This window comes from Cornus florida, unplaced genomic scaffold (genome assembly GCF_030987335.1).
Source record: "Cornus florida cultivar Cherokee Brave unplaced genomic scaffold, ASM3098733v1 CherokeeBrave_3.0.0_Hap2_Chr07, whole genome shotgun sequence".
In the NCBI taxonomy this organism is placed as follows: domain Eukaryota; kingdom Viridiplantae; phylum Streptophyta; class Magnoliopsida; order Cornales; family Cornaceae; genus Cornus; species Cornus florida.
This window is the reverse complement of record NW_026775577.1, coordinates 49,704,312-49,721,783: the sequence shown is the minus strand read 5'-3', so window position 1 is coordinate 49,721,783 and position 17,472 is coordinate 49,704,312. Positions and strand designations below refer to the sequence as shown.

At 40.7% G+C, this 17,472-nt stretch overlaps 1 protein-coding gene across 1 annotated transcript; it reads right to left on the bottom strand.

Moving 5' to 3' along the window:
• Positions 1-16,184: 16,184 nt before the first annotated feature.
• On the bottom strand, positions 16,185-17,167 carry LOC132316708 (uncharacterized). The gene is made up of 2 exons (XM_059815180.1): positions 16,920-17,167; positions 16,185-16,629 (listed from the first exon to the last, which is right to left on the bottom strand). Exons 1-2 carry the CDS (start codon positions 17,165-17,167, stop codon positions 16,185-16,187), a joined length of 693 nt encoding a protein of 230 aa, XP_059671163.1.
• Between the last annotated feature and the right edge of the window lie 305 nt (positions 17,168-17,472).

Genomic DNA, 17,472 nt, shown 5'->3' with positions numbered 1-17,472 from the left:
CAACTTATTCAGTTGTTATGACTTAACTACCATCCATTAATCCAGGAAATCATCCAACTTGGTTACAGCTGGTCTGACTTAGTCATAATTAGGATTCGATATCTTTCAATCCATTCAATTAATCCATTAGGTTAGGTTTATGCGTTTTGAGCTAAACCGTCCCTAGTATGTCACCGTCCCGTACCGAAACATACAATCCTCCATATCCAGGTAAATTACAACATATATAACAGTTTAATAATTTACAGACCCAAAAACCACCATCCATACAATTGCAGAAAAATATTTAAAGCTTCAACAATTTAAATCCAAGCATTTAACCATATAGTTGCAGGAGACGATTTAACAAATCAACAACTAACATCCAGAGCATGCATAAATCAAATTTAATATGTCAGGGACTCCATCATGCATGTGAATAGGTTAAATAATCCTATTATTATCCAATAAATTGCTAAAACAATTTCAGAAGATTGTTTAATACTTCGGTAATTTAAATCCAAGCATTAACCATATAGTTGCAGAAACGATTTAATAATTCAGCAACTAGCCTCCTAAGCATGCATAGATCAAAATTAATAATTAAATGACCTTATCATGCACTTGAATGCATTCTAAAACAAGTTTTATAAACACATTATATTCCATCAAATTGCTGAAATTTAATTCAACAATTAATTCAACTTCCATTTGTAACAACATAGGAAGTGCCTTAAATTTTTACACTGTTTGTCCCGACAATTTAGAATTAAACTTTAATCACTTTAGGGCCTTAATCACACTCAAAATTCATTCCTTAATCCCTCTGTAAAGTTCCAAATTCACTGAAATAGTCTCCATGCTCCAACAGTGAACATAGTACGTAGAAAATTAAAAAAAAACTTAAAATAAATAAAAAATAAAAAGGGAGCCTGCTCCAAAATTTGGAGCAGGCTCTTTTTCCAGCCTAGAGCTGGCTCTAGGACTCCTTAGAGCCGGCTCTACTTTGTTATGGGAGCCGGCTTCCACTTCTATGGAGCCGGCTCTCACCTCCTTTGAGAGCCTTCGTCCCCGGTGCGTCGCTTCATCTCTTGTGCTCCTTCTCCGGCTTATTCCTAAGACTCTGTTAGTTTTTAAAACCAAACTTAGGTGTCATATTAATACCCAGTAGCATCCTAATGGCTTGATAACAACAATTAAAATCAATTACAGAGATCAAATTTGCTACCGAACTAACCCGCGTTAGGAACAAAACTGAAACTATAATTCTATTCCAACCTCTCTGTTTCTCTTCACAAACTGATCTTAGGAGTCTTATATCTTCCCATTAACATCCCTAGGGTTTGTTTACAGAAGATAGAAGCAAGAATCGTAACTAAAATCTCAATAGATTTTAATATGCTTTAATGTACAGAAACTAGGAGCAACAATACACGAACTGTAAACAGATTTGAATTCAATGCAAACAAATCATCAACAAGCATACATTAAACACATAAGTTTCATTTACTAATTAGTTAATCCCTAGAGACAATCTAGGTGCACAGAACACAAGCCAAAGACAATGAGAAAGAGAAGAACTTGCCTGTGATTTCAATTGTGAAATCCCTGTGTCGTCTCTAAGTTTTCCGGCAATTCTGAACGCCGCCAAGCTTCCTATAACTCTGTCTCTAATCCTTACTCAACCTCCTTGGTTCTCTCTGTACAAATCCTCTTAAGCCTCACTCTGTTTTCCCACAACTGCTCTCTGTTTCTCTCTCTGTATCTTTGGTACGTGAATAGGGTTTTTCCAACCCTTGATACAGATTTTAACCGTATATATATAGGCGTAAAAATCATAAACCCTAATCCGTGTTTAATCAGAGACAAAGCCCTAATTCTAAACCTAGTCGGCCCATGAAACTATCTCTGTTACGGCTTACCTATACGTGAAATTCCAACCCCAAAGTTAACTGTAACTTAAAACAAAATTAAATGAAAAAAAATAATTAAATAATTAAATCCACTTAACTGATTAATTTCAATTAAATAACCCAATTAAATAATTAAAAACACTTAAACAATAAAATGTCAATTAAATGCCAATTAATTCAATTTAAAACACATGACACATAGGTAAACAATTAAATCAAATCAATAAATAAAAATAATTAAACCAAATAATCACGCAAAAATACAATAAAAATAACACATAAATGCTGAGACTATCCTTTTAAAATTAGGGGTATTATAGAACACTTCTTTCTGGGACAGACCCTTGGCTACTTCAACATCTTTAGGAGTCCACATGCTCTTGTAGTATGCCATAGCGGTCTAACCATCCTTAAACATGGTCTCGTCTGGCTTTAGAAACGACCCGTCTGTTCGAATAAAGTGGGGGTTCCATGGTGCCGATACAGAGGCAGAGGCATTAACAGAGGTAGGCCCAGAGAGGGTAGGAAGCCTATTCAGAGGGGGCCTAGTCAGAGGGTGCACGGACACACTTGGCCCAGAGGGCCTAACCCTTTGTGACAAAGGAACGTCATCAAGGCTGAGAGCACTATCAGGCTGAGGCCTTTTCCCTCTCGCCTTTTCCCGAGCGGCAACAGTAGCAGAGCTGGGAAGGTTGCTGACAGAAAGGGTCACGTTCGGATTGACAAGCATAACATTGGAGACCGAGTCGGTAGCCATCACGTTCGGATCGGTGGAATGAGTGGTATCAGAAATAGTGGCAGAAGAAGATACTGAAACTGGGGGTAGTTTTCTTCCTGCCGAATGAAGGAATCTGGAGTTGACTCATTGTCTTGCCGAGGGCTGAGAGAGCAAGAAGGTTGTCTGAGGTAAGGAGGTCCGAGCAAGAGAGAATGTTGTTCAGAACGTACTTCTTCAAATAGTTATGCTTATCCCTGCAAACACCGTAGCTCAAATCATCACAAGGAATGCCTAAGAAACGGCATAAGAAAGTACAAAAGTGAGGAATGCAAATCTCGCAAGGACAGTCACCAAAAGCGCTCGGGTTTTGTATTTTTTATACGAAGAGACAAAGCACTCGCCAAAAGCGCTCAGGATAGGGAAGTCCTTTGCGGCTGGAGAAAACCAGGCTCCCTTAATCCCAATTATGTTTTTCCTCCAACCCTTCTCAGATTTGATCTTATCTTTGCATATGGACCTCTTCTCAACAGGGTAGAAATGGTAGAATGGTTCATCAGTTCGGATTTTACTAACCTTGTAACAGAGAAGAAGATCTATGAGGTCAAGATCTGGACCTCTGTCACGGTTCAAAAGCAACATAACAGATAGAACCCTAAGAAAATTTGGGTTTACTTTCAAAGGGGAAAATTTCAGTTTATTAAAAACGTAACTAAATAAGGGATGCAGAGGGAACCTAATGAGATTTAATTGAAGATTGGAAAACAAGACCTCGCCGGGAAGAAGACCAGCACCAGTCTTGATATTTACCTCTTTGGGGCAAGCCCTAATTTGAATGTCATCAGGAAGGTTCAGTCTCATACGAAGAACACCTAAGTCTATAGTCATGGTGAAAATAAACAAAGATCCTGAGGAAAAACAGCAAATCCCTAGAGGAGGAGAGAAAAAAAAAAAGAAAAAGAAAAAAAAAAGAGCAAAACTAACCTCGAAAGATTGAACAACGCGAAGAGCATTGCAAGATCACCGAAAAAAGAAGCATTTGCAAAAGTTCGCTGGAGGAGATTTAACTCAAAAGGGATAGATGAAGATTTGACTAAACGGTGAAGCAAGATAGAGACAATAAAGAGAACTGATGGAACGTCTCTGTGGCTTATAAAGACAATGTGGGCCCGAAGGTCGAAGAGTCAGGAGAGCGAGGAGTTTTTTGAATCTCGAAGCACCGACTCCCAAATCCAACCGTCCATTCTTCCATGCGATCTTCTCGAGCCGTCAAGCCATGATTAGCAGCCTCTAATAATTAACCCCTAATTAATTATGAAGTAATTATGGGGGCAGTTGAGGATACCAGAAGTGACATGGGCCGGATTTGACCTACGAAAAGAGGATCGGGCCGAGAAACTAGATTTAGCCTACATGATGGCGTCGCGGAATGGGCCGAATACATGGGATCTTCTGAGAAGAGCTAGGCCCGTAAGGTATGAAGCCTGAGCCCGACTTAGGGAATCACTTATAGCATGATAGTAGCACTTGTAAATGCCTATAAATAGGCAGGAAGGAGAGAATGTAATGGAATTTTTTTGTTGAAAATGCAATAAGATTTTGTGATAAGAGGGAGAGTGAATTCATTGCATCTTCATCAGCCTTAAACTTGATCACCCTGATTAGAAATTAATCTTTCACCCCGATGACCATAGGTTGACCCAAGGTTCGGACCTTGTAATCTCTGACCACGTGGCATGATTGCCTCAAATTATATTTTAGGTGTTAATGACTGCCCCCAACTCTATGAAAATGGGTTCATACCGAAATTTTGTAAAGTTGTATTTATTTTGGCCAGTTTCTATGTTCAGCGTGGGACCCATCAAGGCTAAATTTTGCCTTTAATGTGTGGACAACCACATGGTACGTAACTGCCACCCAGATACCAGATTCCACAAGTGAAGATGGAATACTCAAAATCCATGAAGGAAGTGTATAACCCAACATGGATAACAGAACAAGTCCCTGTACTTGTGAAGAACAGGAAGCTTGGCTATCAACATTGGAACCTCTATAAAGCAATTAAAAAGAATCATAACCATAGCAAAGTAGAGTGCACCAAGATAAATTCCTCCATCTTCTAATGTATTATAATGCATCGTTGCTCGGAAAAATACAGTCATCATGATCAGAATAATAATAAATAAAAAAAAGCTGCAAAATGCAACACATCGTATAAATTTGAAGATATAGACAAATGAATTGCGCTTTATCAGTAGCATCTACCAGGAAAAACCAATTTTGAGAAGCTCTGATCTCTTTACACCATAAGTGGAAGTTGACAGAGTTGCTGGATGACTATATCGTCTATCAAAAGGACGAGACATCTCCTTGGACAAAGAACTACCAACCTAGAATGACTGAAAAGCTTCTGCAAACCTCGCCACAGGTACATACTGGTAATTAAAATCAGACAACCAGTACTGCTCTTGATCTTTTTCTGTTACAACTTCTTGCAAAAAATCAGCTACATTTTTCCTATCTGGACAACGAAACCCCATAGACGCAAAGAATTCAAGAGCAGCCTCACGGGAGACGATGTCGTGGCCTGGCCGGCTGCTGCCGGACTCAATGCCGGCGGCCTTCTTGAGATACCAAATGACCGACGGAAACTTCACGGTGAACTCGAAGGTGCTATCTTTGAAAGCAGTGATGGTCACGGCCATGGGCGTATCCGGCTTGTATTTCTGAGTCCGGGCATTGAAGTCTTTGCAAAAAACCATTAGGTTCAGCCTGTACTGACCCAGCACCTGTTCAACCTGCGGAGCTGGCCGAGCTCCTCCAGCTGGGACGGTGAGCCTGATCGTCGTCGCCACCGGATGCCGGGTTAGAATCTCTTTCAGCGTCGCCACAGCTTAGAGAGAGAGATGGTGGGTGGCGATGAGTACGGTATTGATCCACTGAGTTGGTTTCGACGCAGTAAAATGCTTAGCTCATCATTTTGAGTTCACCGATATCCATCGAAATTTCGCCGAATATTCTGTTCTCAGCGATATTGAAAACGGTGAGTAGACTCAGTTTGCCGATGTCTGCCAGTATTTGTCCAGTTATCGGCACCATCGTTGGTGGCGACGGTCACCTTTGATAACGCAGCGGTTGCTGCAGCCTTCTCTCCTCTCTTCGCGGCTTTGAACTCCGCCAAATACCCATGATAATCCCCCTTCATCTTCAAGAAGAAGACCTTCAAGTCACCACCGGACCGACGAAGGGATCAGCTTTGCATCGGGCATCTCCAGAATGTCGTCGCAGATCGACAATAGCTCGGCCTCGATCCTACCACGGTAGTCCTTGATGATGGCAACGTGACCGGGGTTATCGCGGGACTCACGCCATGCTGATCACGTTCTTGTAGGTCACTGAATGTTATTAGAGAGAGAGAGATGGTGGGTGGTGGCTTGGTTTCCCGCCGGGTTCAATGGGAACTATACTGGGGTCTGCCTTCAATGGTATTATGCTTTTTTATAATTATACACATACATATATGTATATATTCACTTTATACAACATGCATGCATGATGCAATGTCACCCATCCATGCAAACCTCACTTGGACATTTATATATATATATATTCACTTTATACCACACACATGCTGACATAATTAATTTAGGGCTCTTAGAATATTAATGTCTGGGCCACCATTGGTTCATTTGTTTGTTAACTGTTTGAGCCTTGTCATTTGGGTTTTATTGTACATTTTTTGTTATTAATAAAATCCTTTACTTAAAAAAAAAAAAAAAAAAAACCCATTTTTTAATGGGTGTTGACCAACAATTGGCTATCTTGTGAAAAATAATACTCCTATGTGCAAAAATGAATATAATATATATATATATATATATATATATATATATATATTCATTTTAAGCAATATAGATGCCACCACCATACAAGCCCATTTTTTAATGGCCATTGACCGACAATTTGAATTAGATTTCAAGACAACTGACCGTACTTGGCCACGTGAATAAAGCTTGATGTCTCATCTGGATCAGCTGGTTGGGAGCTCTATGCATGCTTTTTATTTGCTATTTAATTTGACCAGACCGTAAAGAGACAGACCCAAGTAGATACACAACAGATCCTTAACTCACGTGCTCAATTAGAATGTCAATAGATATGAGGTGTATCCAAATGACGAACGTATTAGCTGGTGGTTCAAGAATGGTCAATAAATCACCTTTGCTGACACGTTGATTTTCAATAAACGATTTTATTCTTTATATATCTTTGGATATTCGAGCTGGCCTATTTTTTAGACGGCAACAAGTACATTCATATCTTATGCGGCGTTATCATTGATTACAGTATCTTGCCAATTAAACCAAGCGATCCGATCTCTGCATATAACACAACTCTATCAAGCTTGTCGACACCATCTTCAATGAAAACTTTCTGAAAAATTTTCAAATAGCTGTATGTCGTGCTGAACAAAACTTCATGGCAGAATGTTGGCCCAACTTTTCTCACGATCAAGAGACATATAAAGCTCGCTTTTGAGACCAATCCTTCCAAATAAAGCTTCCACAGTATATAAAAATCCTTTCAATGCTGAATGATTGCTCCTCTTTCTTCTTCAATCTCTTGGTTAGCATACTTGTTGGTAAAACGCTGACAGCTCTGCAATCCTTAAAGCAATGGAGACAAACCCCACATTAGAGGAGTTACTCATTTGATCTTGAATAAACTGTGATTTGTTGCGCACTCAATCACGATTTCTTATTTTTCTGCCACTTGAGAAATCTAAAAGGCAACTCTTCTCACACTGTGCACTATCCCTTCTCCAGATTTTAAATAAAGGGTGTCAAAAAGAATTCAACAATTGCCGGCGTAATACATCGGCTCCGGCCAGTTGACTAGTGAGTATTTTTGAAGTGAAATTTCTGTGTGTCAGTAAAACCAAAATTTTGGCCTCTATTATCCTTCTCAATTTTGGCCTCCATTATCCCTCTCACTGGTCCTCCTCTAATTTAGCTTTATTTTCTTTTCCTCAGGATCTCAGCCAATTGGTGGTAATAAAAACTTAACGATGGTTGCTGAAAACACGTCAATTCCGGCCAGCAACAAATCTTCCAGTCAGGCTGGGATTGTTCAAAATCTTGTCAACGAGATTATCACTACAGATATTTACAACACCAGTGAGGTGTTAGCCAGTGTCTTAGGTGCTGACTCTCACCTAGGTTCGGCCTTGCTCTACCTTTAAAGATAATCCACCAAACTCACTTTTTCTCTATTGTTCTTTAGCCGAAGAGCGACTCCCATTTCAGCACAAGTTCCCTAATCCCGTAGATTCTTCTAATCTTTTCAAAAATTGCCCGAACCCTCAGAGTGACTGGATTGATTGGGTCAATAGGGTTAAACCTCATTATAAAATATTATGGAAGGAGGTCGGCATTTATGATGCCATCTTTCTTTCAAAAAATCAAATCTCTATCGATAAGGAGGCTCTCGTCTCATTACTCTTTTTCTAGTCAAGTTCCACCAATGCCTTCCATCTTCGGTGTGGTATGATTGGTCCAATGGTGCAAGATATTTGTTTTCTTACTGGGCTTAGGCCTCACGGTATAGAAATAATTTCACTTCTCACCGTTCCTCAAGTAGACTATGAATATTCGAAGAAACCTGACGCTTCTGAGCGCATTACTACACATAGCCCTTTTATTAAAGCCAGCAAGGGTAAAGGAACTTTGGTTTCCACCGCCGAGCATATTTCTTTTTGGTGTACTGGTTAAATAGGTTTCTATTTTGTGTCTTTTCTCTCACAGTCACCAAAGATTTTACTCAATTGGCCCTTGCTCTTCACTCGGCCGAGAAACTTGCCCTTGCTCCATTCTTGCTTACCTATCTCTATCGTGGTATCGGGGAGTATGTAAATTCCAATTTCAAAACTTGTTCCAAGCCGTTTTGGCTATTACAACTTTGGGAATATGCCTACTTCCCCGAACTTTATCCCGCTCTTTATCTGTCGACTACCATTCCTGTTCCTGGCTATCGTTATGCATCTATTATGCCAGGAAAAAGATCATTTAAGGCCATGTTTTCCTTTTTCTATAACCTCCCTGCATCCTGAGCTCCTAATTTCTTCTTGCCATTCTTGCCTCGGCCGAGGCGACCCATGTGGCTTTCCTATCCTCCTGCCCAGGCTTCACCAGGTTGCCAAAAAGATCATGAACAAGCATGGGCCAGCTTTTTGATTGCCAGGGATATCTCCTATGGATGCTTAAAATTAGGCTCTCAAAATGGAAAGTGCGGAGTTGAGTACTACAATCCTCCACAATTCGCTAGGCAATTTGGCCTCACCCAACTCGTTCCACTTCCGCCTAGATCGAGTAGTCATCATTTCAAAAGAAACAGTGGAGAGAGTATCAAATCTATTTACCCGTCTCTGCAATAAATTCTCTTTGCAACCATTCCCGGAAAATCCTGATACTTTTCCCCATCCTTTGACTACTGGTGGGGAAACCATATTGCTGAAATTATGGTAGAGGATTCACGTGTCATAACAGATAGGATCTCCTCTATTTTTATCAAGCCCCAAGGAGTCTCAACCAAACCAAGGCCATCGAAAGGAATTAGTGTGGCTAATCCTGGTTCTCCCAGCAAGACGAAAAAATCAAAGTCGTCCAAAGAAGATACACACTCATACCTATATATATACGAATACCAAGTTCTATGCCTTAGATTATAAAGACATTTTTCTTTATGTAGCTGTTGCCTTCTATGACCCATTGGGAGTTTCTGATCATGAGGCAGAAATGCCAGAGGCTAACGAAGAAGATGTGATGCCCCCTAAGAGGCCTAAGGTCTTCCTTATGAATTCTTCAAAGCGTAATATTTTAGAATTTTAGCTTATTTATATGTGCCAAATATGTATGCTTTTTTCTAACCTGGTATTTCAGGTGACCAGGGCAAGGAAAGGAAAAAAACAAGTTACCTCAGTCAGGACCACCAACCCTTGCCTATTGATTGACGAAGAGAAGGAAGAAAATCCTGACCCCTTAATGCCATCGACTTTCTCGGTCGAGATAAATATCTCTGCCAGTTGTGAGGTAACTAGACTTTGTTTTTACTTCCAGTATCAATGTACCCTGCCAATTCTAATGGCATCCTTATGGGCAGGTTTTTTCATACTCGGCCAAGTCATTATCGAGAGATAGGATCAATGCTTATGATGACATTGCGGATGTCGATCACCCTCACAGTAGTGGAGTCGAGTGTCAACAGGCCACAACTCAATCAAACACTGTCCTCCATCAGTTTGATAGGGCTGAGGTGATATTCAAGATGATCTTTCAGTACATCTCCTGTATATGTTTATCAAAGTTAGGCACTTATAAACATTCTTCTTTTGCAGGTTGCCTCGGGCACACAACCAAGGGCTCCAAGCCCTTACTCTGCACCAGCGACTACTGCAAGACACATCTTTATTGATATGACTCGGCCTTCACCAGTTGGTGTGAGTATTTATGACTTATTCTCTCATTCAAGCCTTGACCTACCTTATTAAATTCCTTTCCTTCGCAAGCTGGCTCAAGTTCTCAATTCTAACCGCCGCTTCAAACTTATGGCACGATTGATGACTTTGATGCTTACTTCTCCCAGATAGAGACTGGGCTCGATTTAGATCCCTTGATGAGCGAGCCAGCTGCTGTGCCTACATCTTCCAGTCGTCTACCAGATATTGAGGGAGCAAAAAGACTACTAGTCGCCGTCGTCTCCCGAGGCCTCTCTGAGATGCCAAGTTTGGCTGTTGACGTGACCGATGCTATGTCTGTGCTAATAGATCATCATAACTTAAGTCAAGAATAGATAAACCATCTTCAATCGGTCCAGAGTCGATTCCCGACTCTCGTCTCTGATTTTCAGCTTTCCTCGCAGAAGGCTGGTGAGCTGTCATCCACAATCCAAGAAAAGCTGCAGAAGCAAAAATCTCTGATTAAACAAAAGAAGGACAATGTTTCCCATTTTTGGACTTTACAATCAGCTCATATTAAGGGAACCAGAGAACAACAGAAATCGAACGGGAGATGGAACGTCTCAAGCTGGAATTGACTGAGGCTACCCGATCAAGAGAGGAACTCACTGCTTAGATGAAGGAAATTTACGAAAAGAATATGGAAATTGACCAGCAGAGAGCATCGATCTCAAAAGAGAGCATCGATCTCAAAAGAAATTCCTCAACTGAGGACTGAGAAGGCCAAATAGGATGAAAAAGTGGCCATGTCTAAAAAGGAGTGGGATGAGCTGAGGAGTCATTTTGTTTATCTGCAAAGAAAATGATAGGTAATGACTCTTTTGAATTTTTGTACTCAATGAAACGATGAATGAAATGCATGCTTTCATGGCTTTTTGATTATTTAACCATCTTTGGCTTCATTTTCCATTGTCTCCCACATTGTAGGGTAAAAGTTTTTAAGTACCAGCTATTAATTGGCCGGGGATGTATTTCCCCGTCGAGATCTTATAAATGATATGCGATTCCTTTAAAGACTTTGTAAACTATAAATGAACCCTCCCAATTTGGTGACCATTTTCCATATTTTTAATCATTCACACCTATTAGGAGGATAGTCTTCCAAACCAAGTCACCTTGGCCGAAGGTTTTGGCCCTAACACGCTTATTATATGCCCTTGCTACTCGCGTCTTTTGAACTTGTATATGGTCAAGAGCCCTTAACCTCACCTCATCTAGGTCTTCCAATTCGATCAACATAGATTTATTGTATTCTGCAGAAGTCAAATTGTTTTGCAATGCAAATCTCATTGACTGCACAGTCACTTCCATAGGCAAAACTGCATCATGACCATAAGTGAGCATGAATGGAGTTACACCTGTGCTTGACCGTTGAGAAGTCCTGTATGCCCAAAGTGCTTCTGATAACAGTTCATGCCATACCCTGGGGTTATCTTCCACCATTTTTTCAATGATGCCTTTTAGCGTCTTATTAGACGACTCAACTTAACCATTTCCTTGTGCAAAGTGCGGGGTTGAGTTTAGGAGCTTGATCCCGTACTCTGCTATAAATACCTGTACTTCTTTGGCAATGAGGGCTGAACCTTGATCAGTTGTGATCCCAAATCTATGAATAATATGTTGCTTGATAAACCGAATCACATCTTCATGGTGCATTGACTTCATATGCACCGTCTTAACCTATTTGGTAAAGCAGTCAGTTGCCACGATGATAAAACAATGTTGTTTAGAAGAAGGTGGATAAACTTTCCCTATCAAATCGATAGCCCAGCCTCTAAAATGCCATAGTTTTATGATTGGATGTAACTCAATCGCTGGGGCCCTATGGATTGGCCCATGCCTTTGACATGCTTAACATCCTTTGGCATATGTGACGCAATCTTTAAGCATCTCGGGCCAGTAATAAGCATACCTTCTAATCAGCCACTTCATTTTTATTCCAGCCTGGTGAGCACCACATATCCCTTCGTGGGCCTCTCCTATTACTTTCATGGCTTTTTTCTCACTGACACACCTTAAAAGTAGGTCATCTTTGATGTTTTTCCTGAATAGGTCTCCATCAATCATCAAAAACTTAAGAGCTTTGATATTTAGCTTCCTGTCAGCCTTAAGGTTTGGATTTTTGAGAAATTTGACAATTGGTGTCCTTCAATCATCCTTCTCCATATCCTCGATTACAAAGACCTCCGCCAACAATTCTTCCCCCACCTTGACTGAGGGTAGTGATCTTTTCTTTATTCTGATCAAAATCTCCATTATACCTTCTAGCACCCTGACGCCAGATGCTATTTGAGCCAAATCATTAGCCTATTTGTTATGCAATCTATATGTATACTTGACCTTTACGTCTGAAAATTCTTGTAGTAATAACTTTGGCACTTGAAATTGCTGGACAACTGACCGATCACTAAACTTGACTCACTTATGATCTCAACGGTTTGTGCCCCCATTTCTAAGAGTATTTCAAGACCGATAATTAGAGCTTCATATTCTGCTTGATTGTTAGAACATTTGAAGTCTAGGAAGAAAGAATATGTTATTTTCCTTCCATTTGGTGCAATTATTACAACTCCGGCTCCTCTAACATCATTTTCGCTTGATCCGTCAAAAATTAGAGTCCAAGGAGTTAGTTGAATAGCACACAACTCCATTGCATCATAGACTCCCGAATCTACATCCAAGCATGGATGGTCTAATAGGAAATCAGCAAGTGCTTGTCCCTTTACAGCGCTTTAAGGCACATATTGGAAACTGAATTTCATAAAGGCCAAAGACCACTTACCTATTCGTCTAGAAATTATTGGACGAGAAAGCATATACTTAATTAGGTCAGTGGCACAAATCACATAAACTAAAACAGGTAGCATATATATTCTCAATTTGTGAGCAGTAAAATACAAAGCAAGACACATTTTTTTGATTGGCGTATATCGACGCTCAACCGGTATCAAAATACGACTAAAGTAATACACTGCCTGTTCTTTCCCTACTTCATTATCTTAGGCTAACAAATTTCTGATTGACTCATCCATGGCTGAAATATACAACTTCAGCAGCTGTTTCTTCCTAAGTGGCATGAGGACAGGAGGGTTAGCAAGATATTCCTTGATTGATTCAAACACATGTTGGTGATGCTTTTCCCATTGAAAGTCTTCCTCTGATTTGAGCTTTAAAAGTGGAGAAAAGGTATGGATCTTCCCAACACGGTTTGAAATAAACCTTCCCAAGTATGTGATTTGACCAATTAGTCTTTGTAACTCCTTCTTGTTGCGAGGTGGTTGAGCTTCGATGATTGCCCTAGCTTTATTCTTGTCGACCTCGATACCCCTCTGATGCACCAAGAATCCCAGAAAGTTCCCTGCTGTCACTCCAAAGGCACATTTAAGTGCGTTTATCTTCAAACCATGAGCTCTCTTTCTCTCGAATGATCTCCTCAAGTCTGCCAGATGCTTCGCCTTTGTCGCTAATTTTACCACCAGGTCATCAATTATACACTTTTATAAATTTCTCAATTATCTCATGGAAGATTACATTCATAGCTCGTTGATAAGTGGCTCCAGCATTCTTTAAACCAAAGGGCATTACCACCCATTCGAAAGTGCCTATGGCTCTTAGACATCTAAACGTCGTCTTGTTAACATCATCCTCTACTATAAATATCTGGTTATATCCTAAATGACCATCCATGAATGATAGAATCTCATTCTTGGCGGCTGCATCAATCAATTGATCGGCCATGAGCATCGGATACTCATCTTTTGGAGTAGCTAAATTCAAATTCCTGAAGTCTACGCACACCCTTATCTTTCCATTCTTCTTGACTACGGGAACAATATTGGATAGCCAATTGCAATACCTTGTGGTCCGGATGAATCCTGCCTTGAGCAACCTTTCAATCTCTTCCTTTACTTTTATAGTGACTTCTGTCGATATACGTCTAGGCGCTTGCTTGAAAAGTCTAAAACCTTCTTTTATAAGTAGTCGATGCTCGACTAGTTGCCTTGGTAATCCAGGCATCTCAGTGTAATTTCAAGCAAAATAGTCCTTATATTCCCTAAGTAACAAGATCAGTTCAGCTTTAAAGTAAGGTTCTAGAAGATCACTTATGTAGGTTGGCCGAGGCTCTTCTTCTGATCCCAAATTGATCTCCAACAAAGGATCCTGAATATCGGCCTTCAGATCATCTAGCTTGGCTGGAGCTAAATCTTATTCTTCTAACTGAGTAACATCTCGACAATCCCCTGACTCATCTTCTTCTATGATTTCGGCTATATTAGCCGACATATCACTCCACACCTGTCTCTCAGCGAGATACGATCTTAGCCGTGCCATGCTAGCTTTAAATGCTAGCATTAAATGCTAGCATTTTCTCCTTCTCCTTTTGGGCTTGGTCCATTAACAACCTGTTGTTCATCAACTTCAACTATCGGCCTTCGCTTGCAGATAACACTTGGCCTCGATAGTTCCTTGAATAAATTAGATAAGTCCCCATCTATCAGATTTTTTCGCATCATTGCCTTCTCAGGCTTACCATACTTGTCGCAACCAATGAGCCTCACAGGACCCATTTCTAACTCATATAAAACTGCATTAGCCACATGGACTTGAGCTTTAAAAGGCTTATTGTCTCCCCATATGACTTGGATTTCATCCCTGTCCCAGAAAATTATGAACTTGTGGAGGGTAGAAGGGATGTAAAAATGTAGGTGTAACCAGTCACGCCCAATCAAAGCGTTGTAAGCCACCCCTGCGTCGACCACGAAGAATATAGTCATAGTCTTACATTTTCCAACTGTCATTTCCAAGGTAACCACAATTCTAGTCCTAGCTTTGCCCCTCGTGAAATTACTGACTGTCAAGTCAGTGGGAATCAAGTCATTTTCTATTTTTTGCAGCAACCTCATGGTGTTCGTCGGAAGGATATTAATCGCAGATCCATTATCTATTAGTGCTCGAGACACTGGTATCCCTTCTTGGAACACCCTGATATAGAATGGTTATAAATGTTGAGACATTACCACAGAAGGCTTCTCAAAGATCACCTTGGCTACCTGATCTCTTCCAATAGTCACCGACTCATCATCTCGTGGTTTAGCTCTTATCACAATGACTTTCTGTTTCTTATCTTCGGTGATCGACTCAGATAGGTTTTCGATAATCTCTGGAACTTCTTGGCCTTCATCATCGATCACCTCAACATCTCCCTCCATGGTGGAAGGTTGATCAGGCTTAGCCTCAAAAATATGAGGTAAAGTAAGAACCATGTTGCAATTCACAATTCCTTCAAACGAACCAAATTTGATACCTTTTGAACCATCATCTTGGTCATCCAGGTCGAGTTCATCATCACCAAATCCTGCTTCATCTTCAGTTTCTTTCATAGCTGAAGACACATTTCTCTTCTGTGCCTCCATTTCCATCTGCACTATCTTCTATAGATTTTCCTTTCGGATCATTTTTTGAATCTTGCTTAGCAGGCTCTCTCCTAAGCAAAGTCACCTTCTCTGGCTGTAGAGCTAAATATTTCTCTTCCATTCTTCTTAGTTCGGTTTTCATCCACTGCCAACGTCTCACCTGAGTGCGAGACATGAATGCTGGTGGGATATCCTTGACCCTAAAGAACTTTGGATGAATCACCATTGACCATCGACCATCGTCAGTGGCTGGTGGCTTGACCATCCTTTGCCTATGGTTTGGGTGGTTAACTGATGTCTCAACCTAGCGAGCCACATTTGAGTTATGCTCGCTAGGCTTCCAGACAACATGAGTTGGATTCCTTGCACGATTATTGGAGTTTATTTCTCGCCTTCGCTTATGATACTCATTGGTATTAGACCTTCTGTCAGGCCATGTTAATCGGCTAGTCACAGGCACCCTAAACGAGGGTGACCTAGGTCTGTTTTCATGACGTGAACTTCCAAGACGTCCCCGAGTGTCACCATGGAACCTCTCTCGGTCCCTTCCAATGTTTGTCTTGCACTTAGGGCACAATCCTTGCCTGATCAGCGCCAGTTGAGCTTCCCTCAACTCTTTTTCTAAGTCATCCTTAGACCTTGGAGTTTCCTCAATCATTTGGCTTCTTTCCTTCAGCCTTGCTTTCTTTGTTAGTTGAAGTATCCTCAAAATCAATTCTTCTCCGTGGCCTGCTAGCTATTGAGATTTCGACCATGTTACTGCTGACCAAGGCTGGGAATGGATCGCTGTCAATGCTCATCACTTCTTTCTTCTTCTCCGGAAACTTCCATGCCCCCTTCTCGATCTGTGCCCGAATCACATTACGAAAGACAACACAATTATTAGTTGCATGATTCCAGGAGTTATGATATTTGCAATACTCTCGACCTTTGATCTCGTCAGCTGAGGGTATTTTATGCACCCTAGTGACTTTGATAATTTTATCAGACAACAGGTGGTCAAAGATTTGCTCTGCTTTACTTATATCGAAAGCATATTGTTTGCCAGCCTCAAAGATATTCCTTTTGGCTGCAGATGATGAGGGTTGGACACCACTAACGGTCTCTATGGCTTAGCTAAAGCTTTACAAACATATGGCTTTTTTGAAATAATCTCAACAATATCGACCTTTAGGTCATTATACACTGTGTTAACCATGTGAATTTCGTAATTGGGGTCCTTATAATAGGTCCCTCGAGAGGAGTTTTTCCTCTCGTTTTCCTCTCGCAGAATTTTTTCATACTTAGTGACCCTATCGGCTAATTGGAATAAATCTCCAAAATGAGTACCCTCGAACTTCTTTCGTAGTTAGAATTCTAAGCCGTTAAGAGCCAAGTTGACAAACTCTTCTTCAGGTAAAAGAAGTTGGCACCTATTTCGTGCTTTCTTAAACCTAGCCAAAAATGTCTTAACATCATCATTTGGCAACTGATGGATCCTAGATAGGTCAGACATAGAAACTTCTGGTTTTGTCCAATAGAACTGATCATGGAACACATCCTGCATTTGTTCCCAAGTGTGGATGGAATTTTGTGGCAAGTTTAGATACCACTTGAAGGCAGTCTCAGTGAGAGTGTTGGAGAATAACTTCATTTTATACCAATCGTTATTACTGAGTGGCCCACATTTTAATGTGAAATGGCCAATGTGCTCAAGAGTCGATTGGTTGCCTTCTCCTAAGAAGGTTGCAAAGTTTGGCACTCGAAAATTTTGGGGAAGATCCATCCGATCTATCCAATCAAGAAATGGGTGCCTGAAAGTAGGTCGAGTAGCCGTTTTCAAGGCTAGTCCATACTATTCTTGTATGACCTCAGCCAATTGCTCCCTCGTCATGACCATAGGTGGGGCTTGGTTCTGAAAAGGAACATGCTGCCAAGGGTTATGTCCCTCTTGCCCAC